This window comes from Psammomys obesus, unplaced genomic scaffold (genome assembly GCF_907164565.1).
Source record: "Psammomys obesus unplaced genomic scaffold, mPsaObe1.curated_primary_1811, whole genome shotgun sequence".
NCBI lineage: Eukaryota > Metazoa > Chordata > Mammalia > Rodentia > Muridae > Psammomys > Psammomys obesus.
The window spans coordinates 1,004,858-1,023,662 of record NW_026590435.1 but is presented as its reverse complement, the minus strand read 5'-3'; the positions used below and the strand labels follow the sequence as shown (position 1 = coordinate 1,023,662).

At 42.0% G+C, this 18,805-nt stretch overlaps 1 protein-coding gene across 1 annotated transcript; it reads left to right on the top strand.

The window, feature by feature from the left end:
• The first annotated feature begins 2,304 nt into the window (after positions 1-2,304).
• Positions 2,305-17,216, top strand: Znf274 (zinc finger protein 274). Its single transcript, XM_055607346.1, has 8 exons — positions 2,305-2,502; positions 2,677-2,756; positions 3,490-3,616; positions 4,435-4,530; positions 10,806-11,288; positions 13,127-13,215; positions 14,372-14,498; positions 15,389-17,216. Exons 2-8 carry the CDS (start codon positions 2,724-2,726, stop codon positions 16,921-16,923), a joined length of 2,490 nt encoding a protein of 829 aa, XP_055463321.1. The 5' UTR covers positions 2,305-2,502; positions 2,677-2,723; the 3' UTR covers positions 16,924-17,216.
• Positions 17,217-18,805: the final 1,589 nt, after the last annotated feature.

Below are 18,805 nucleotides of genomic sequence, written 5' to 3'. Positions count from 1 at the left end.
AGTCCTGCCCACTCTACAAATGTGGGCACAATCACCAGAACCCACAGGTTAAAGGAGAGTTATTTCCTGACTTCAATACATATGCTGTGGTGCACGAATATACATACGTACAATAAATAAGTATACACTTGTTTCGTTTTTGTTGTTTGTTTTTTCAGAGATAGGATTTCTCTGTGTAGCCTTGGCTGTACTGGACTCACTTTGTAGACCAGGCTGGCCTCAAACTCACAGAGACCCACCTGCCTCTGCCTCCCTGAATTCTGGGAGTTAACCGCACCCAGCTAATGGTAAACTTTAAAAAAAATCAATATTCGGGCCACTGAGATGGCTATGTGATGGCTCCTTCCTACCAGCCTGTCCACCTAAGTTCTATCCCTGGAACCTACATGGTAGAAGGACAAAACTAATTCCTGAAAGCTGTCTTCTGACCTCCATATGCACACTGTGGTATATACACATACACACACTAAACCAAACAAATATGTATTATTATTATTTTTATTATTATTCAAGACAGGGTTTCTCTGTGTAGCCCTGGATATCCTGAAACTCACTCTGTAGAGTAGGCTGGCCTCAAACAGAGATCCATCAACCTCTGCCTCCCAAGTGTGCTAGGACTAAAAGTGTGCACCACCATTGCCCAGATTTAACTTTACTAATACGAATTATTATTAAATAATAATTAGAGGTTTTCTTGGTGGTTAAAACCTGTAATCTCAGCACTCTGGGAGGCAGAGGCAGGTGGATTTCTATGAGTTGGAGGCCAGCCTAGTCTACAAAGTGAGTCCAGGACAGCCAAGGTTACACAGAGAAACCTTTTCTCAAAACAACCCGCCACACACCAAAAAAGAATTAACTTTTAACTGAAAAGAGAACCTGCCTACTTGAAATAATAAAGCTCACTATTGAGCCATAGGGTGAGCCATCTGAATGCACACTGACATCTAAAATGAAACTGTCAGTCAATGGCTATTTTACACAGCTTTGTCACACAATAATAGTTTGCCAAATAGCCAGTTATTAAATTTGAAATATTAACAAAGGGACCAAATTACTTATTCAATGGGGATGCTCTATCTACTAGCTATGAAATTCCAAGGAGGGCTGAGGATTTAGCTCAGTCATCAGAGTGTCTACCTAGTATGCACAAAGCTCTGAGTTCCAATACTAACGCCACATACAGATGGGCATTGTGGTCCACATCTGTAATTCCTGCACTGGGGAGATGGAAGCAAAAGGATTAGAAATGAAGGCTAACCTAATTCAAGAAAAGTCTGGGACATATGAGATACAAGATGAAATGAAATGGATGGATGGATGAATGAACAAAGATTCCAAGGAAGTAGCATGATAATCTGAGTCAATACTGATATCTAAAATTTAACTGAACAACTAAGAACAATATGCAGCCTACCTCAAACATAAAAAGAACCATAGCCACGGATATACACTGTGTTGCTGAGGCCCTACTTCGAAACCTCGAAGGAGTACACAAGCCCTGGATGGAGGAGGATATGTACGAATCAGAATGTCTGGGCTTCCAAGTAAGACAAGATTACTGTTCTAACATCAGTTAGAACAGAATACAAAGAGACCATAGCAATAGAATACTAGATAGTATAAGGAACACAATAGAATTCTTTGTCATTCAGAGATGTCAAGGAAGTTAAAAACATACCGGATTATGGTCAGAGGTAGACTTCAGGTTCCTCCTACTGGATAACATCCAGGCTGCCACTAAAAACAAACCTAATCACAGGTCACTGACATTAGCAGGTCCTACAACCTCTCTGTCTGTAGAATACAACTAACCATGCATCTCTTCAGACCCTGTGTGGACATTTACGTTTAACCTCCCTGGGAGTGATGGAAATTTTAGTTCTCCTCACACACATCCGATCCTCCATTTCCCTTTGTAGCGGGTCTAACACCAGCACTTCTGGCCCACCCCTTGTTAGAAAGAACAACTTCCGGTTCGTTCATGCGCGTTCACTACTATTAATGGGTTCGACTCTCTCCCAGCCTCGGTCTCTGTCCACCGAGGTGCTGGAGCTCAGCAGCTTAGTATCCTCCTTCAAAGGCTTCTTCCTAGTTCTATAGCAACCAACAACACACCTCTACAGAGTTCAGCTTTGCCAGCCAACAGGACGGATGCTGCCTGACTGCAGCCGCTCGACGCTGCGGGGGCGTCTGGGAGTTGTAGTCCGGACCAGTGAGCTGACGCAGTTAGGGGCAGACGGACGGGCCAGCGCCATTGTGTCTTTCGCGTGCATTCGCAGTGCTGCGTGAGAGCCTGAGGGAGACAGCACCCTCCTTCTGTTTTTTTAATTTACGACGTCTTGGAGTCTAGGGTTTGTTGGCGGTTCCACCTCTACGGTCCCGGGAGGAGCTGTGTAGTCGTGGACCCGGATCCTGAGGAGAGACTTCGCGCTCTGGATTTTGGGCACGGTTTAAGAAAACCAACCGCGTTCTGCGTTGGAGGACATCAGCTGTCCCCTCTCGGTTAGAGGGGAACCTGTCTTGTAGGCGTGTGGGAGTCGGGGAGAGGACTCAGTAGACATTTTCCAAGGTGGGGGTGGACTGATCATGTCCCGCTGAGGGACCGGGTATGGGCAGAGATGAGGGAGCAACGGGCCCACATTCCTTAGGGTCGCTCTACTCTCTTTCCATCTTCAGTTTCCTCAGCACTCTGCCTACTTTCACGAGAGAACGTTGAGGAAAGTATGGCTTCCACGCTTCCAGCATCCGGGTCCCATGTGAGTAGAGGCTTCTTTCAGCTTTTGAGTCTGCGCCGGAGGTGGGTTGTCTGATCGTGAGAAGTCTGTTATCAAATAACCTAGAGTGCCCAAGAAGATGGCTAGAATAGAAGAAGAAAGAAAGAAACCTATTTTTGAACTGGGAACTCTGCAGGCCAAATTGAGGCTTTTCAATTAAATTACGTATTTACATAATAATATTACATTTGTTTTTGTGTGGGGGTATGCATGTGTGTGCCACTGCCTTCGTGTAAAGGACAGAGGACAACTTCCCGAATCGCAGCTCTCCTGCCAACATGTGAGTCCTGGAGATACAACCCGGGCTTAGTAGCAGGCACCTTTACCCACTGAGTCATCTCGCCATTCGTTTTCAACCATTTTTTTTTAAAGCTGGGGGTTCGGAAGAGAAACTGGCAAGTGTAGGAAGATAGAAGGCTCGTGTTTACTTTTTCGGCAGCTACTTTAAGGAAGTGACAATTCAATTCAACAACAAGAAAAGAGATGTAGATTGGAACCAACAGCCCTATCCCCTGGGTAATGAGAAATGAACGTTTTTCTAGACTGGTCTTAAGTGTCCTCCATGTTAGTGTCAGACCAACAATTTGCTCAAGGATTCAGATAAACTCCAGATAAGATAAGTAGATGTTACTGTGTCGTCTTGGTCAGCCTTTCCTTTTTTCTGTCACTGTGGAGGAGAAAGACCTGTGGCTGAACAACATCGTTTGGGTTTTAGGAACCTATGAAATTTGAAGATGTAGCACTGACATTTACCAAGGAAGAGTGGGCACAGCTGGACCTCCAACAGAAGTGCTTATATAGAGAAATCATGATGGAGAACTACAGTAACATGATTTCAGTGGGTAAGACAGCCTCCACTTTTAATAAAGTTCTGTTTGGGCCTTGGGTGGGTGGAACACACTTGTAATTCCAGAGGTGGAAGAGGATTGGAAATTAAGAGCCAGTCTTGACTCTACCTCTTTCTTCCCCCAATCCCTCCTACCACCACCACTTGGTAACTTCAAATGTGTGGTACCTCTGAACTGTTTGTGCTTGGGCTTAAGCAGGAGGGACCAGAGTGGAAGCGTCAAGGGAGTGTAGAGCTTGGTAGAGAGAAAAAGGGCAACTTTTCAGTATGTCTTCAGAAGTTTCATCCAGTCGATATATCAGAGCCCCCTGAACACTGGACAGAGTGTATAAGGGATGTTTGTAGCTACAGTGACAGTTGCCTATAATTTTTATGGCACTTCCAACATATGAGATGTCAGTGTCCAGCAGCTCAGGAGTATCATCAAAGATTGTGATTTCTTTGTTGTTCTTAAGGAGTTTTCTGCCTACTCTAGTATTATATAGCTATAGCTCTAAGCTTTATGTCTGTGTTTAGGTAGAAACAAGAACAGTAGATAGTACTGACCAGTTCTTTCTGAACTATCAAATTTAGTAGGGAAGCAAAAGCTTTCCCAGAATACCCGCCAATTGAACAATCTCCCTTTTTTACTTGATGGTACCTCTGCTATCAGGGAAACCCAAGAAACCCAACAAAGGGAATGAATGTGTAGTAGTCACTGCCCAAGGCCTGAAGCCATCATGTCACAGCATGGGCTAAGGAAAGAATAGAGTGCTATAATAGACAGCAGTTTAAGCAGAATCCCCAAGCCCTGTCTCTTTTTCCCTTGAACAGAACATCACTTTTCCAAGCCAAATGTGATATCTCAGTTAGAAGAAGTAGAAGACTTCTGGCCAGTGGAGAAAAAAATTCCTCAAGATACCCTTCTAGGTAAGAGTCAGGCATGTGGGAGTTCCAAAAAGGGATGGGCTTACTGGTTATTCTGAGACTAATGTCTTCCAAGCAGTGTGAGACCCCAGGTAGCATGTTGTAATAAGTATATTATTTTCGGATCTGCAGTCATCTTTTCTCATGGTGCTAGTGATTAATAAGCCCAGGGCCTTTCATGTGATAAGCAAAGCAGACATGCTACTGATGAACTAACACCCCCTAGCCTCAGTCTTTCTTTGGGGCTGGGGGAGGTAGTTGGGATTTGTGTGTGGTGGTAGTGGTGTTTGTGTTGGGAGTTTTGTTGTTGCTGTTTTGGTTTCTTGGTTGTTTTGTTTTGTTTTGAGATAAGGTCTTATATAGTCCAGGCTGGCCTCCAACCTACTAATTAACTAAGGCTATGAATTCATGATCATTCTTCTACCTTAGAAATTCTGGGATTAGAAATGTGTGCTACTACACTTGCTCCTGTTTTTATTTCTGTTTTAAGGTTTTTGTTTCTGTTTTTAAGCACATAGACATATTGTCTGAATACTTGTGAATTCAAGCATTTTTAACTTTTTTTGTTCTGTTTATCAGTATGTATAAGTTCTTTCAGCCCCATAAAATTCTGATTCATTTTTCTGTTTGTTGGAAACACTATCTTTCCATAGACTAAATTACTATTGTCATTGTACAGAAGCTGCTTCTTTATTCTTGTACTTTGTTCTTCATTTTTTTCCTCTCTAAGTACATACCACATTTTATTGTATATTAATGAGCTTCAGTAAATTTCTTTTCCTCTTGTAATTAAATAATAATAATAATAAGCCATGCATTGGTGGCACGTGCCTTTAATCCCAGCACTGGGGAGGCAGAGGCAGGCAGATCTCTTGAGTTTGAGGCCAGCCTGGTCAACAAAGTGAGTTCTAGGACTACACAGTGAAAACAAAGCTTGGATGTCTTTTGCCATCTGGTTCTCCAGATAAATACCAGTTTGCCTGGTTTACTTGAGCAAATCCTGTTAGAATGTACATTAAATTTGATTGGACTTAAGTTGTTGGTGTTATCTGTTCTGGTTAATTCTTTCTTGCACAGTTGTTCAGATGAGGCTGTCATCCTGTCATTCTCCTAAGTTCTTTTAACACGGGTGTTTTAATTACTTTTCTGTTGCTGTGAAGATATGCCATGACCAAGATATAAGAGAAAACATTTGATTGAGGACTTGCTTGCAGTTTTCAGAGGGTGAGTCCATGGCCATCATGGGGAAGAGCATGACAACAGGCAGGCGTGGCACTGAAGCAGTAGCTAAGAGCTTACTTCTTAACCCACAAGTTGGAAGCATTGAGAAAGCTCAAGGTAACTGGGAATGGCATGAGCTTGAAACCTCAGAACTCACCCTCAGTGACATACTTCTTCCAAGAAGACCATACCTAATCTTTTCCCAACAGTTCCACCAACTGGGAGGTAAACATTCATATATATTAGCCTGGAAGGGGAATTCTCATCCAAATCAACACAATCTACTTTCTGGCCCCCATAGGCCCATGACAGTATCATAAAACAAAATGCATTCAGTTCAACTTCAAAAGTACCCATAGTTGTTTACAGTCTCAACACTATTTAAACATTCAAAGTTTGGGGGCTATTGAGATGTTTAGTGGTTAGAATACTAGCTATTCTTGCAGAGAACCCAGGTTTGATCCCCAGCATCCAATAGCAGCTCAGAACCATCTGTAACTCCAGTCTCAGAGGATCTGACACCTTCTTCTGTCCTCCGAGGGTACTGCACTCACACATACACAAGTTCAAATTCTCTTCTGAGACAGAGCAATCTCTTTAACTGTAACACCCTTTAAATGCAAAAGGCAAGTTATATACCTCCAACATACAATTGTGCAGAATATATATTCCCCATTCCAGAAAGTGAAAGTGTGGAGGTACTGGATCAACACAAGATCAAAAGTAAGCATGGCAAACCCCAAATCTTGGAACTGTAATTGGGGGCTTACTTATAGTTTCAGAGGGTTAGTCCATGAATATCGTGGTGGGTAGCATGGCAATAGGCAGGCATGGCACTGGAGCAGTAGCTGAGATACATCTGATCCACAAGCAGGAGGCAGAGGGTGAGAGCATCAACTGGAACTGCCATGGGCTTTGGAAATGCCCCTAGTGACACAAGTTTTCCAACAAGGCCAAAAGTTCTAATTGTTCCCCAAACAGTTCCACCAACTGGGGACCAAGTAATAAACATACGAACCTATTGTGTCAGTCTCCTTCAAACCACCACCGCCTCTGAGCCATCTCTTCAGCCCTATGTTAATTTTTTTCTTTGGAAAGTTACATCATCACATCCAAAATATCATGACTCTGAAAGTAAAGAGTGAGTATCTGGCCTGACTTAATAGGAAATTTTCTAGGTTTTGATGGGCATGGTGCTAGATTCTACTTTGTTTCACATCAACATTCATCTGAATGAATAAATATTCATCTAGTGCTTTATAATGAATACAAATCAGTAATACTTCCTATTCCTTTGTAGAACCTTCCAAGGTCATTATAGTGGTTTCCCCCCTTTGAACAGTTAAAGGGGGAACAGAGTAGATACAAGAAATGCCTTACCATATGGGTGTATTTTTGTGTTCATAAATGACATTCTGGTTTTCACTGTTTTTGCTATCTTCAAATTTTTTATCTATATCTTGGTCATAAAGCAATCCATGTGTTATTGGATGCTTCTTTTTGTTTTGTTTTTTATTTGTTTTGTGCTCTGGCAGAAGTAGCATTGGAACCACTGTTTCTGTCCCTGTTCACCTATTAGATCCTAGTGCAATCTTTGCTGATGACTGTTAGCCACAACACAAAGGGACTGGAGTCAGTGACTTAACTACACCCTTTCTCTGGACCCTATTTTATAGTTAGGAGTAGGTAACCAAAATACAAGAACATGCAGAAGAGACAGTCTAGCCACATTAGCTGTGAGGGAAATTTGATTTTTATCGTCAAAGAATGGTGTGACATGGCTTTTCACTGCTCACTCTGGTTGGTTTGTAAAGAGCTGTGACAGGACACAGATGGAGAAAGGAAGGAGGCTATAGTAGTCTCCAGGGGTAAGATGAAAATGCCTGATGTGAGAGAGTAGTAACAGGTTTGGAGAGAATTAAAGAACATGTTTGAGTCAAAGGTAGACTGAATGGATTTGGCTATTAATTAGCTAAACTGGACAAAAAAAGTGGGTAGAAATTCCTGTAGGTGAAGAAAGCTTTGAAGGGATTTCCTGTGGCTGTTGTTTATAATATGTATTTTTACTATAAGCACTTTTTCTGGTGCTGGAGACTGATAACAGAGCCTTGTATATGCTAAGCAAGCACTCTGCCACTGGGCTACATCCCCAGCTGGGCATTGCAAGGAAAACTTAACCTGGATTTTTTGAATTAACTTGTTTTGAAGGTATGAAAAGCAGGCTGGAGAGATGTGTTAGGGGGTCATTCATCCTCTTACTCATTGACTTGAATAAGATCCTGTGACGTCAATATGGGAAAATAAATTAGTTTGTGCTCATATTCAGTTGTCATTCTGTAGCCATTCAAAAAAGCACAGCTACATGAATGTCCCTCAAGTGAGACACTTGAAAGATAGCTAGATTTATTCATTAGAAAAACAATGCATAAAGGATATTATTAGCCAGGCACGGTGGCATAAACCTTTATTCAAAGCACTTGAGAGACAGGAATGCTGATCTTTGTGAGTTCCTAACTACCAAGGTAGCTTAGTGAGACACTGTCAAGAAATTAACTAGTACATGAATAAGTCACAATCATAGGAGAGCCTCCAAAAACAAAACACTTTACATTTTTTTTCTTTGTGTATGTGTTTTGCTTATGTGTTTATCTATACACTGTGCATGCAGTTCCCACATAGGCCAGAGGAAGGCATCTGATTCCCTGGGACTGGAGTTAGAGACGGTTTTCAGCCCTCATATGTATATGTGCTGGAAATGGAAACCAGGTCCTCTGGAAAAATAGCCAGTACTATTAACTGCTGAGCCATCTCTCTAGCCCCAATTTGATATTGTCAACTTAAGGAATGAAGCATGAAGAGAACCCTATAAATCATTTCTTGTGGGCTGGGAAGTTGTGTTACACACCTTTAATCCCCGCACTCAGGAGGTAGAGGCAGGCAGATCTCTTGAGTTCAAGGCCAGCCTGGTCTACGTAGAAAAATGCTGTCTTGAAAAATAAAAGCAAACAAAAAGAATATTTTTTTTTTTTTTTTTTTTTTGAGGAAGAGAAACAGATAACTGCTGGATAATGTAGAACAATGTCCACATGCTTGAACAATCATGGAGAATGAAATAATTACAAAAATTTTAGAATACAAACACATGGGAAATAAAGGAACATCATGTATACAGATGTCTAAGGGCTCAGAGCTTTACAGATTTGTTTGAGTGTCCAAAATCTAGAGGCAGAGCTCTGAAAGTTCGAGGCTAGCCTGGTTTATAGAGAGTTCCAGGACAGCCAAGGCAACACAGAGAAACCCTGTCACGGAAAAATAATATTACAGTAAATTTGCTTAGTGTGAGAAAGCCCAATTTCAACTCAGCTTGTACTTGCCTGTACTATTAGATGGCTAAAACATGATATTAGTCTGGATGGGAGTCTTTTTGTGAAATTTCCAATATCTGAGAACTCACTCAAAGGTAAGAAATCTCACAAATATGATTGTGGCAGGAATGGCTTTTCACTTAAGTTGATCTTATCTTGAGAGAATTTATACTAGATATCCACCAAAAAAAATTACAGTTTTGTGTTTGGAAAATTTTTTATACCAAGTAATATAATCTAAGAACTATGAAACCATGAGAATATGCATGATATAGAAGTACTTCGATATGTAGTTCTCTTATTTGGCATCACAGTTGTGCTAGGGATAACCTTAAGAATGTAATCACTATTGGGAAGGAACTGAGTGTTATGAAACCCAACAGAGATTCCTTTGAGCATGACAATTTGGGAGACTTCAGTAGGAGTCCTCGTAGTATTCTATATCAGAGGACTCATATGGGCAAGAACCCTTTGGATGTATTCTATGGGGAGATCATCAGCTTTAGTGACTACATTATCTGAGATTGAGAAAATACTCAATTAGAAAGGATAACAGTAAGATAAGTGAAATGAAGTGAGTTCAGGACAGCCAGGACTACACAGAGAAACCTTCTCTCAAGGAAAAAAAAAAAAAAAAGAAGTGAAATATCAGAGATTATTAAAAAAGAAAGCAAGTTCTATAAATTCCAATTTGTTATCAAGCTTGGAGCTTAGTAAGAAGGTACCCACAGAGTGAATAAATATCTGAAGAAACCACAAGAAACAGGTATGTTTTCAAAGGGAATTCCAGTATGAGTCCAAGCTTTGAGAGAGCAAAGAGAAATTTTGAGGCAGGTAGAGTGGCCATGTATTTGGTGTAGGGCAATGGTTCTCAACATTCCTAATGCTGTGATCCTTTAATATACTTCATGTTGTAATGACCCCATCCTTTAGATTATTTTTGTTGCTACTTCATAACTGTAATTTTGCTACTGTTATGAGTTGTAAATATCCAATATTTCCAATGATCTTAGGTGACCCCTGTGAAAGGGTGTCATAACCTACAGGTTGAGAACCACTGGGATAGAGCCTAGTTAAGTAGTGTGTTTGCATGGCTTGTTGAATTTTGTTCAAATATACCTTTCTTCTCTCATATATTTGTTCTCTGTGACCTTTGTATACTATCCGTCATCTCAAATACATATATCATGATTCTTTTAAGTGGATACCATTCTCTAGCATCCACACTTAAAATATACAGTAACGGGAAAGTTTGTAATATATTGCTAAAACCAGTGAACAAAATTTTGAAGCAAATATGAGGAATGATGAGGGGGAGACATGTATCTCAAGCTGGCCTCAATTTTACTATGTTACCAGGCTTGACCTTGAACATCTGATCCTCCTACCTGTAACTCTTGTGTGCTGGAGTTACAAGGCATGCATTACAGTGCCTGGTTTTAATGCACTGCTGGTAGTTGAACCCAGGGCTTCCTGAATGGTAGGTAATTTTCTCCCAACTGAGTTACATACCCAGCCCTATTTTTGTTTTTTAGATGAATCTGTCTCTGTGGCTCTATTTGGCCTATAACTCATCATGCAGATGATGCTAGATGCTTATTTGTAGTTTCCCCTCCTGCCGCTACATTCCAAGAACAGTGGTTACAAGAGTGTGCCTCACTGCCTAGCTTTTGCTCTGGTTTTAACTTTTAGAATGTTCCATACCTTCTCTGGACCCTGGAGTAAATTCCTTTCCTGCTGAGAATCCTCTGATGAATATCAATGTTGTTGAAGTCCTTACACTGAACAAGGATGTGGCTGGTCCCCGGAATGCCCTGATTCAATCTCTTTATCCTGAACATGGAGAAGACCTGAGCCCAGGTAAACTCAAGACAGCTCAGCAGGCTAGCAAGCATTTGGCTGACCCTGAAACTGCTCATCAGAAGTTCCGACATTTCCAGTATGAAGAGTCAGCTGATCCCCACAAGGCTGTGTCCCAGCTTCGTGAGCTGTGTCACCAGTGGCTGCAGCCCAATACACGTTCAAAGAAGCAGATCCTGGAGTTGCTGGTGCTTGAGCAGTTCCTTAGTGCACTGCCTGAGAAGTTTCGGGTGTGGGTAGAGTCACAGCACCCAGAGGATTGCCAGGCAGCAGTGGCCCTGTTGGAGAATGTGACCTCAGTATCTAAGGAAGATGGTGAGTGTCATGGAAGAATGAGGTGAAAAATGGCTTTTGAAGGAATGCGGAGTGCCGGGGTGATTAAGGATGGGTTGTTTCCACTCCAGACCACAAACATCTGTGTCTTCCAGAGCCAATAGAAGCCTGAAGTGGTTGGTATCCAGCCCTTTTCTCCCAAACAAAAATCTTCTATGGGCTTCAATGGAATCTCATAGATGCAGTGGGGTTTTTTGTTGTTTGTTTTTAACCCTGTTGGGATCTCTGACAACAACCAACCTTCCAATTCTTTGAAGGGGCTGTGAATGAAGTTGTAACTAAGGGAGGACTCAAGAGTTTACTGAGTCTGTGGACCTACAGAAAAGATGAATGCACATGTGGTGGTACTAAGGTAGTAAAGAGGTCAGGATACTGGTGGAGTTTATGGAGGCTGTTTCTGACACTGATACCTGCTGTAACTAGACTGATGAAGAAAGGAGGCAGAATGGATGAGCCAAGAATTTTGGGTAGCCTGTAGAAGTTGAAAAGGCAAAGAATGGGTTCTTTGTTATATCCAAAAAGAACATAGCCCTGTTAAGTCTTATAAGGCAGTGATGATGATGCCAGAGCTCTGTTCTCTGAAATCTTAATATATTTTGCCAGACCTGATGGCATGGCTTATCAAGAGGCCAAGTCCAGTCACCAGTCAGGGCCTGCCTGGGCTACAAGTGAGTTTAAGGCCAGCATGATCAATTTATCATGACCCTCTCTCAAAATAGAAAAGGACTGGGGTTACAGGAATGGAACACTTAACTAGCATGCACAGCATTCTGGGTTTAATCCCCATGATTCTGAAGGGGGAACAGTTTATGACAGTTACCAGAATTTCACTTCTGCCCAGAAGCTACATTTAAAAATATGGACATGGTCATGCATGCCTATAACCACACTATTAGAGTGGGTGGAGATAGGAAGGTCATGAGGATTTGCTGGCCTCCAGCCTGGCTTCAAGTTCAATGAGAGACCCTGTTTCAAAGGAATATAGTAAAGAATGATGTAGCAGGACACCAGGCATCCTCACCCGGCGTCCACATGCACCCATACACACATGCATATACCAAATAAAACCCAGTGAAGTGGCACTAAGAAGAAAAGTTTACTGGAAGAATTCCAGTGTCCTCTAGAATTAAGAGCTTCAATACAAGCCTTATTCCCTCTTATATGTCTCATTTGGCTGCCTTCAGCTGGCTTTATTCCCGTTAAGGCTTCCAAACAGAGGATTGCATTTTCCTAAGTGTTCCAGCAAAAGCTTCATTTTCTCTAAAAGTATGGTCTCCCATGTCTACCAGAATTCCATTTACTATGGCCAAGGTGAAGTGATAGCATGGTGGACCAGCCTGGGTCACATCGTTTGTCCCCATGCTAGCTGGAGTAGAATCAGCATTGTAAAAGCCCATAGAGCATCCTTAGAAGGGCTGTTAGTTCTGGCCAGGGATATAGAATGTGACCAGAAGCATAAAATGGCTACACACTCTGTAACCAAGGGAAGATCCTTCTCTTCTCCAATGCAGCAAAAGGGAAACCACACAAGCATGATAAGGACTTGGAGACTAGAAACAGACTTTACCACTAAGGAAAAGATATGAAGCCATTGCCTCTGAAGCCAGAGCCTCAAACAGATGCTGGAATGGGAAGACTAAGTCTCCCAATGGTCCATACAGTGTAACACACTGGGCCCATCCATTTATGGGAATTGGTTACCCATTGTGAAGAAGTCACATGGGACATGAGTATGCATAGGTCAAGGGTTGCAGGGCCTGGTAGTTCTATCTGCCTGAGGGCTACCACTCCATTGATCCTTTATGTGCCATCTTCTCCAGCTCTGCCTGCCTGCTGTAATGAGGCTACTGGTCAACTGAAGGAGAAAAAGAAGGACTTGACTACCTTACCAATTATTGTACCACCTGAGGTAAGCAAGAACCCTACCTTTTGTTTCTTTGGTCAGAGTTTCCTTTAAGGGGCCTACCCCCTAAGATGTCCCCGTCTCCACTAAGTTTTACTGAGGCTTCACAGAAGGTTGGCCATTTTAACTTTGTGAGTTCTTGGGACTGAGCAGAATTCTGAAACAACCCAAATGTAAAGGGTGACCCTGCCTCCTGACATTGTGACCTGAGTATAGAGAAAGAAAAAGGCAGGAAGATTAAGAGGACCAAGGCTGAGGGACATGAGAAGCAGAACAATTACAGGTAGGCTATGAGAACCACATTGTACCCTAGCTAGAACGAGAGAGCTCTTGTCCTTCAGAGACACTTTATTGGGGAATTAGGAATGAAATAGCACAGGCTTAGATCTGTCTCAGAACTGGGTGCTATGCATGCAGTAGGATTAGCCCCATTAGTCAGCATGATAGTGTGTATTTGGCATCAGTCAGTGCTGTTTGCTCTGTGTGTGGTTTATTGGCTCAGGTTTGTAATTGGGATTGTTGGCTCTCATGTAATGGGCAGTGTACTATTGTACCCAGGCAAGGATGCTGCTTGGGAATGGGAAGAAACTGATTAATCCCAGACTCATTGTTCTGTATTCTGATCCTTAAAAGGTAGGCTCTTTTCCACCTTGGCAAAATACCTCCTAGATCTAAACAAGTTGATGAAGTGAAAGAGTCTTCCTTTCAGAATCCCTTACTGCTCATTAAAAAAAAAAAACAAAAAAAAAAACAAAAAAACAAAAAAAACTGATAGAACATAGGTGAATACTTTATATAGGTCATGCTTGTCCATGAAGACAAGGACTTCATGTACATGGTGGGTTTTGCCCTATGGAACAAGGCTGTTTTCAGACAGAGAAAGTCCTTTGGTGGGATGTTGTCCTTATGGTGCAAGTTTGATATAGATGCTAATATGATGTGCTTATTGCACTTGTAGCTTTTGGTCAACTAGGAGCTCTGCCTACCAGATTGGGACCCAGACTTTGGTTTAGAGAAATACCCTATGGATCTCTTTTGGACTTCAGAAGTCATTATCTCTAAGCAAACCACCAAAGTAGAGGAATCCCTATCTGTGGTAGGATGTCCCAGTGGCCTTTCTTCTGTCCCTATTGACAAATATCAAACTTCTATAACATTTCAGGAGCCAGTGACCTTCCAGGATGTGGCTGTGGACTTCAGTCAGGAAGAATGGAGGCTACTTGGTCCAGTACAGAGGACTGAGTATCATGATGTGATGCTAGAGACCTTGGAAAACTTGGTCTCTGTGGGTAAGGCTGTGCCTACATTTAGAATAACACAGGGTCCCCTCAGGTGTCTCAGTTCTTCTATACCCATTGTCAGAACTAGCTGCGCTCTCGAGGGTCTCTTGCTCTGCTGATGATTATTAATATTTAATATTGATTTGTCTTTTAGTTAAACAGCAGTTATTCCTAAACTAGCTGTATTCCCAAATCACCACACAAAGACTAGGATTTATTTAATTAACCTAAAGCACAATGCAGGGCAATAATTATTCCATCCTAAACCTCCAAGCCCACATAGCTTCCTTCTATTTAGATTTCCCACATTATACTTGCTTCTTAATCATATCTTAGGTCCAGTTCATTTCTCCTGATGTTTCCATGTCCTCTCTCCGAGCTCTCCTCCCTCTTTCTCCTCCCCTCCCTCTCCACTTAGCATTGGCTGGTTGTTTTTATTGGCAATACAGAGGACAAATGGTAACATGTTTACACAAACTTGAGACAGGTGATGGCTTAGAATAAGTACTAAAATGCAATGTCAGGATGGAAACCAGATAGTGGGGTAGAGAAATCAGCATTTAAATGAACAAGATTAAATTGTATATATTCCACAAGAACATACCAACACTCTGTCCAAGACCTAATCTGGAACTGTGACACTGCATGGGAAGGGATCCTTGAGTGCAAAGACAGCCTCAGGTTTAGTTTACCTGGAGGAATGAGAGAAAGTTCCTTGCCCTCACCCAATGTCTTGGTCACTAAACTGTTTGTTCCTGGTTTTGCTGCTTCATAGCTTGTCACTCCCTAGACTGAATGACTATTTGAGAAGAGCATGTAATCTCAATTTTAAATACTGTTTGTTACATATCATTCTGGCATTGTTAACTGCAATATACATACCTTTTCATTTCTTTCAGGGTGGGAGCCTACATTAGGAAACAGAGAGCTAACTCCAGATTCTCCCATTCCTGTGGTAGAACCAATTCGCCGCCCAAAACCAAATGATTTCTTGTGGGATGGTAACCAGTCCACTGTCTTTGAATGTATTGCACAAGATGGGGTCCAAGAAATCCATACCACAGAAACAAATCTAGAACTTGTGCAGGAAAAAGCCTGCCCTCAGAAGAAGCTCTCTGAAAGCTCCGAGTCTCAGGAGCAAACTAGTCTTCACACAAGCCAGAGCTCACTCAGTGACATTCTTCCTAGAAAGCATTTGCGTGTAAAAATTAACCGGAGGGGCACCAGAAATCGGAAAGCCAGGGAAAACACCATTTCCATGACAAGAGATTTACCCATAAGAAATCAGCAAAAGGGTTCTGTGGGGTGGCAAGGCAGAGATGGCAGCAACTCCACAACAGATGGTTTACCTATAAAAAAACAACAGAGTTCCAAGCGGAGTAAAGTTGGGGACAGCAGAGATTACATTATACTTGCTGCACCTGCCAAAATGTGCCAGAAAGCCACTGGCTCTGTAGCAGGTAGAGTCAGAGACAGTAGCAATACCATTGTGCCTGATGCACATAAAAAAATCCACCAGAAAGGCTCTAAACGGGGTAAAGTTGGAAAAAGCAGCACTTTTATGTCACAAGGTTCATTTGTGCAAAATCACCAGGTGAGGTTTGGGGCAGGAAGAGCCATGGAGAGCAGCAGTTCCTTGAGACATGCCTTACCTGTAAAACCTCACCAGAAAGGCTGGGAAGTGGGTAAAGTTCAAGGAAACAGGAATTCCTTGAAACATGTAAAAACTCAACGGAAGGATTCTAAAGGAGGAATAGTCAGGGAAATTAGCACTTCCATAAAACACAGTTCCCATGTGAAAACTCATCTGAAGACCTCTGAAAGAGGCAAAGGCAAGGAAATCAACACTTATATAAAATATGGTCCTCATGTGAAAACTTACCAGATGGGCTCTGAAGAGGGGCAAAGCAGGAAAGGCAACAATTGTGGAAAAGCCATCAAACGACATGCTCAGCAGATATTTTTTGTAAAAATTCACAAGGGGAGCCAACTTTGCCGGTGCAGTGAATGTGGTAAAATATTCCAGAATTCTAGGTACTTCTCTGTCCATAAAAAGATCCACACAGGAGAGAGGCCTTACAGGTGTGTGGCCTGTGGGAAAGCATTTGTTCAGAGCTCCTCCCTTACACAACATTATAGAATTCATAGTGGAGAGAGACCATTTGAGTGTCCGGAGTGTGGGAGGACCTTCAATGACCGCTCAGCCATGTCTCAGCACCTGAGAACTCATACAGGAGCTAAGCCCTACCATTGTCAGCACTGTGGGAAAGCCTTCCGCCAGAGTTCCCACCTTACGAGGCATGAGAGAACTCACACTGGGGAGCGCCCATATGTGTGCAACAAGTGTGGGAAGGCTTTTACCCAGAGCTCACACCTTATCGGGCATCAGAAAACACATGGGATAAAGTTCAAGAAGAAGCAGCCCAAATTGTAGCCCTAGTGCCTTCCAATGCACTGCCTTTTTAGCCTTGAGATGAACTCTGCAGACATTGAGTAAGGAGAGTCCAACACTCAGAACACCACCCAGTGGGCAATGAGTGAAACTATCAGGGAATTCTTAGTTGCTTAATTTAGCCATTAAATGATATATGAAATCTCAAAATACCCCTAAGTTTAAAACGCCAATTACCAAAAACTGCACTGATAATTTTATATACAGGGTAATGTGTGTTGAGTGACAAAAATTAAAGAGTATGTAGATAAATAAACTATTTGTGTTGAACTTTTTGTTTCCTGCTGTGATGGCTTTCATGGTTGTCAACGAGGCTACATTTGGAATTAGCTAAGTCACAAATGCTGTGTATACCTGTGGGGAATTTTTCCCCTAATTAAATCATTTGAAGTAAGCAGCCCCACTTATAATCTGGATCTTTTGAGGTGAGAAGATCCAACTTCAATACAGATGTTTTGAAGTGGCAACAATCTTTTAATCTGGGCTGCATCTTCTACTGGCAGTATATATAAAGGACATGGAAGAAGGAAACCTGGCCCTTTTGCCTGTTTGCTAATTAGTCTATTCCTTCACTGGCATTAGAGCTTACTTTGAGATTCTGGCATGTACCACCTGAGACATCCAGCCTTGTGAACTGAACCACTACTGGTCCTTCCATTGGTAGGCAGTCTTTGTTGAACTAGATCATAGCTTGTAAGTCATTCTAATAAATTCATTTATTCACATGTGTATCCATATAATAGGAGAGAGATTCATCCTATCAGATCTGCTCCTCTAGGGAACCCTTACTTAAGATTTATTTATTTTGGTTTTTCAAGACAAGGTTTCTCTGGATAGGCCTGCCTGTCCTAGAACTCACACTAAACAAGGCTGGTCTCAATTGCAAAGATCCATTTACCTCTGCCTCCCAAGTGCTAGGATGAAAGGTTTGAACCACCACTGTCCAGCAATTAAGAATCTTTTTAGTGTTGTTGATCTCATGTTTAAATGAGCAGCGTTAAAGCAAAAAGACTTATAAAATAGTTCTAGCAGATCTGTACAGGTAGGTAATCTTCAAGACTCACTGGAGTTAGAGGCTTAGAAGTCTATAGTGAGTCCAGGGGCACACGGGAATGTCCTCTGGCTTTACATTTTCATTTTTCCCAAAAGACCAGTTCTGAGAGAAATTTCCCAGCAAGTTGCTCACTATGTTAAGTAACAAAACACTGGCAACACCAGGGCATGTGTTTGATGCCCACTTCCGAATTTGATTAAAAAAAAAAATCCTAGTCAAAAATATTAATGTCTCAGCTAAGGGGGCCTGCCTCTGAACCTGATAAGCTGAGTTTAATCCCTAAGGACCCACACAGTGGGAAGAGAACTGATTCCTGCAAGTTGTCCTCTGATATCCACATGTGTGCCTGGTGTGCAATTACACTAAGGAAAACTAGAATTCTTTAGGGTTGGAGAGATGTCTCTGGTTAAAATTTCTTACTGCTCTTGCAGAGGACACCATTTTGGTTCCTATTTTCCTTCCATATTTAAAGGCTCAAAGCCACTTGTAACTCTAGCTCCAGGGCATCTTAACACCCTCTGGACAATTGGCACCTGCACTCATACCCATATAGGCACACAATTTTTTTTTTCATCTCCAAATGTATGATCTCAACCCTTTTCCCAGGGTTCCATGCTGTTTTAAGTTTGTTGTGACATTGGAAGCAAATTCCAAAGCTGAGGTTTAGGCCCAGTCAGGGAGCATGTGCTTTGCATATATGAAACTCAGGTTCAACTCCCAACACACACCTGTAGACTTAGATTTTTCAAACACCTACTTTATTTAAGGTTCTTCAATGCCTTTACCTCCCAACCTTCCTGCCACCCAACC

What these genes read in the sequence shown, in the direction of transcription:
- Znf274 (XM_055607346.1), top strand. Translation starts at nt 2,724, where the DNA reads ATGGCTTCCACGCTTCCAGCATCCGGGTCCCAT. An exon ending in TTCCAGCATCCGGGTCCCAT is followed by an intron (nt 2,757 to 3,489) that starts GTGAGTAGAGGC and finishes TTTGGGTTTTAG; the next exon opens with GAACCTATGAAATTTGAAGA. An exon ending in CAATTATTGTACCACCTGAG is followed by an intron (nt 13,216 to 14,371) that starts GTAAGCAAGAAC and finishes ATAACATTTCAG; the next exon opens with GAGCCAGTGACCTTCCAGGA.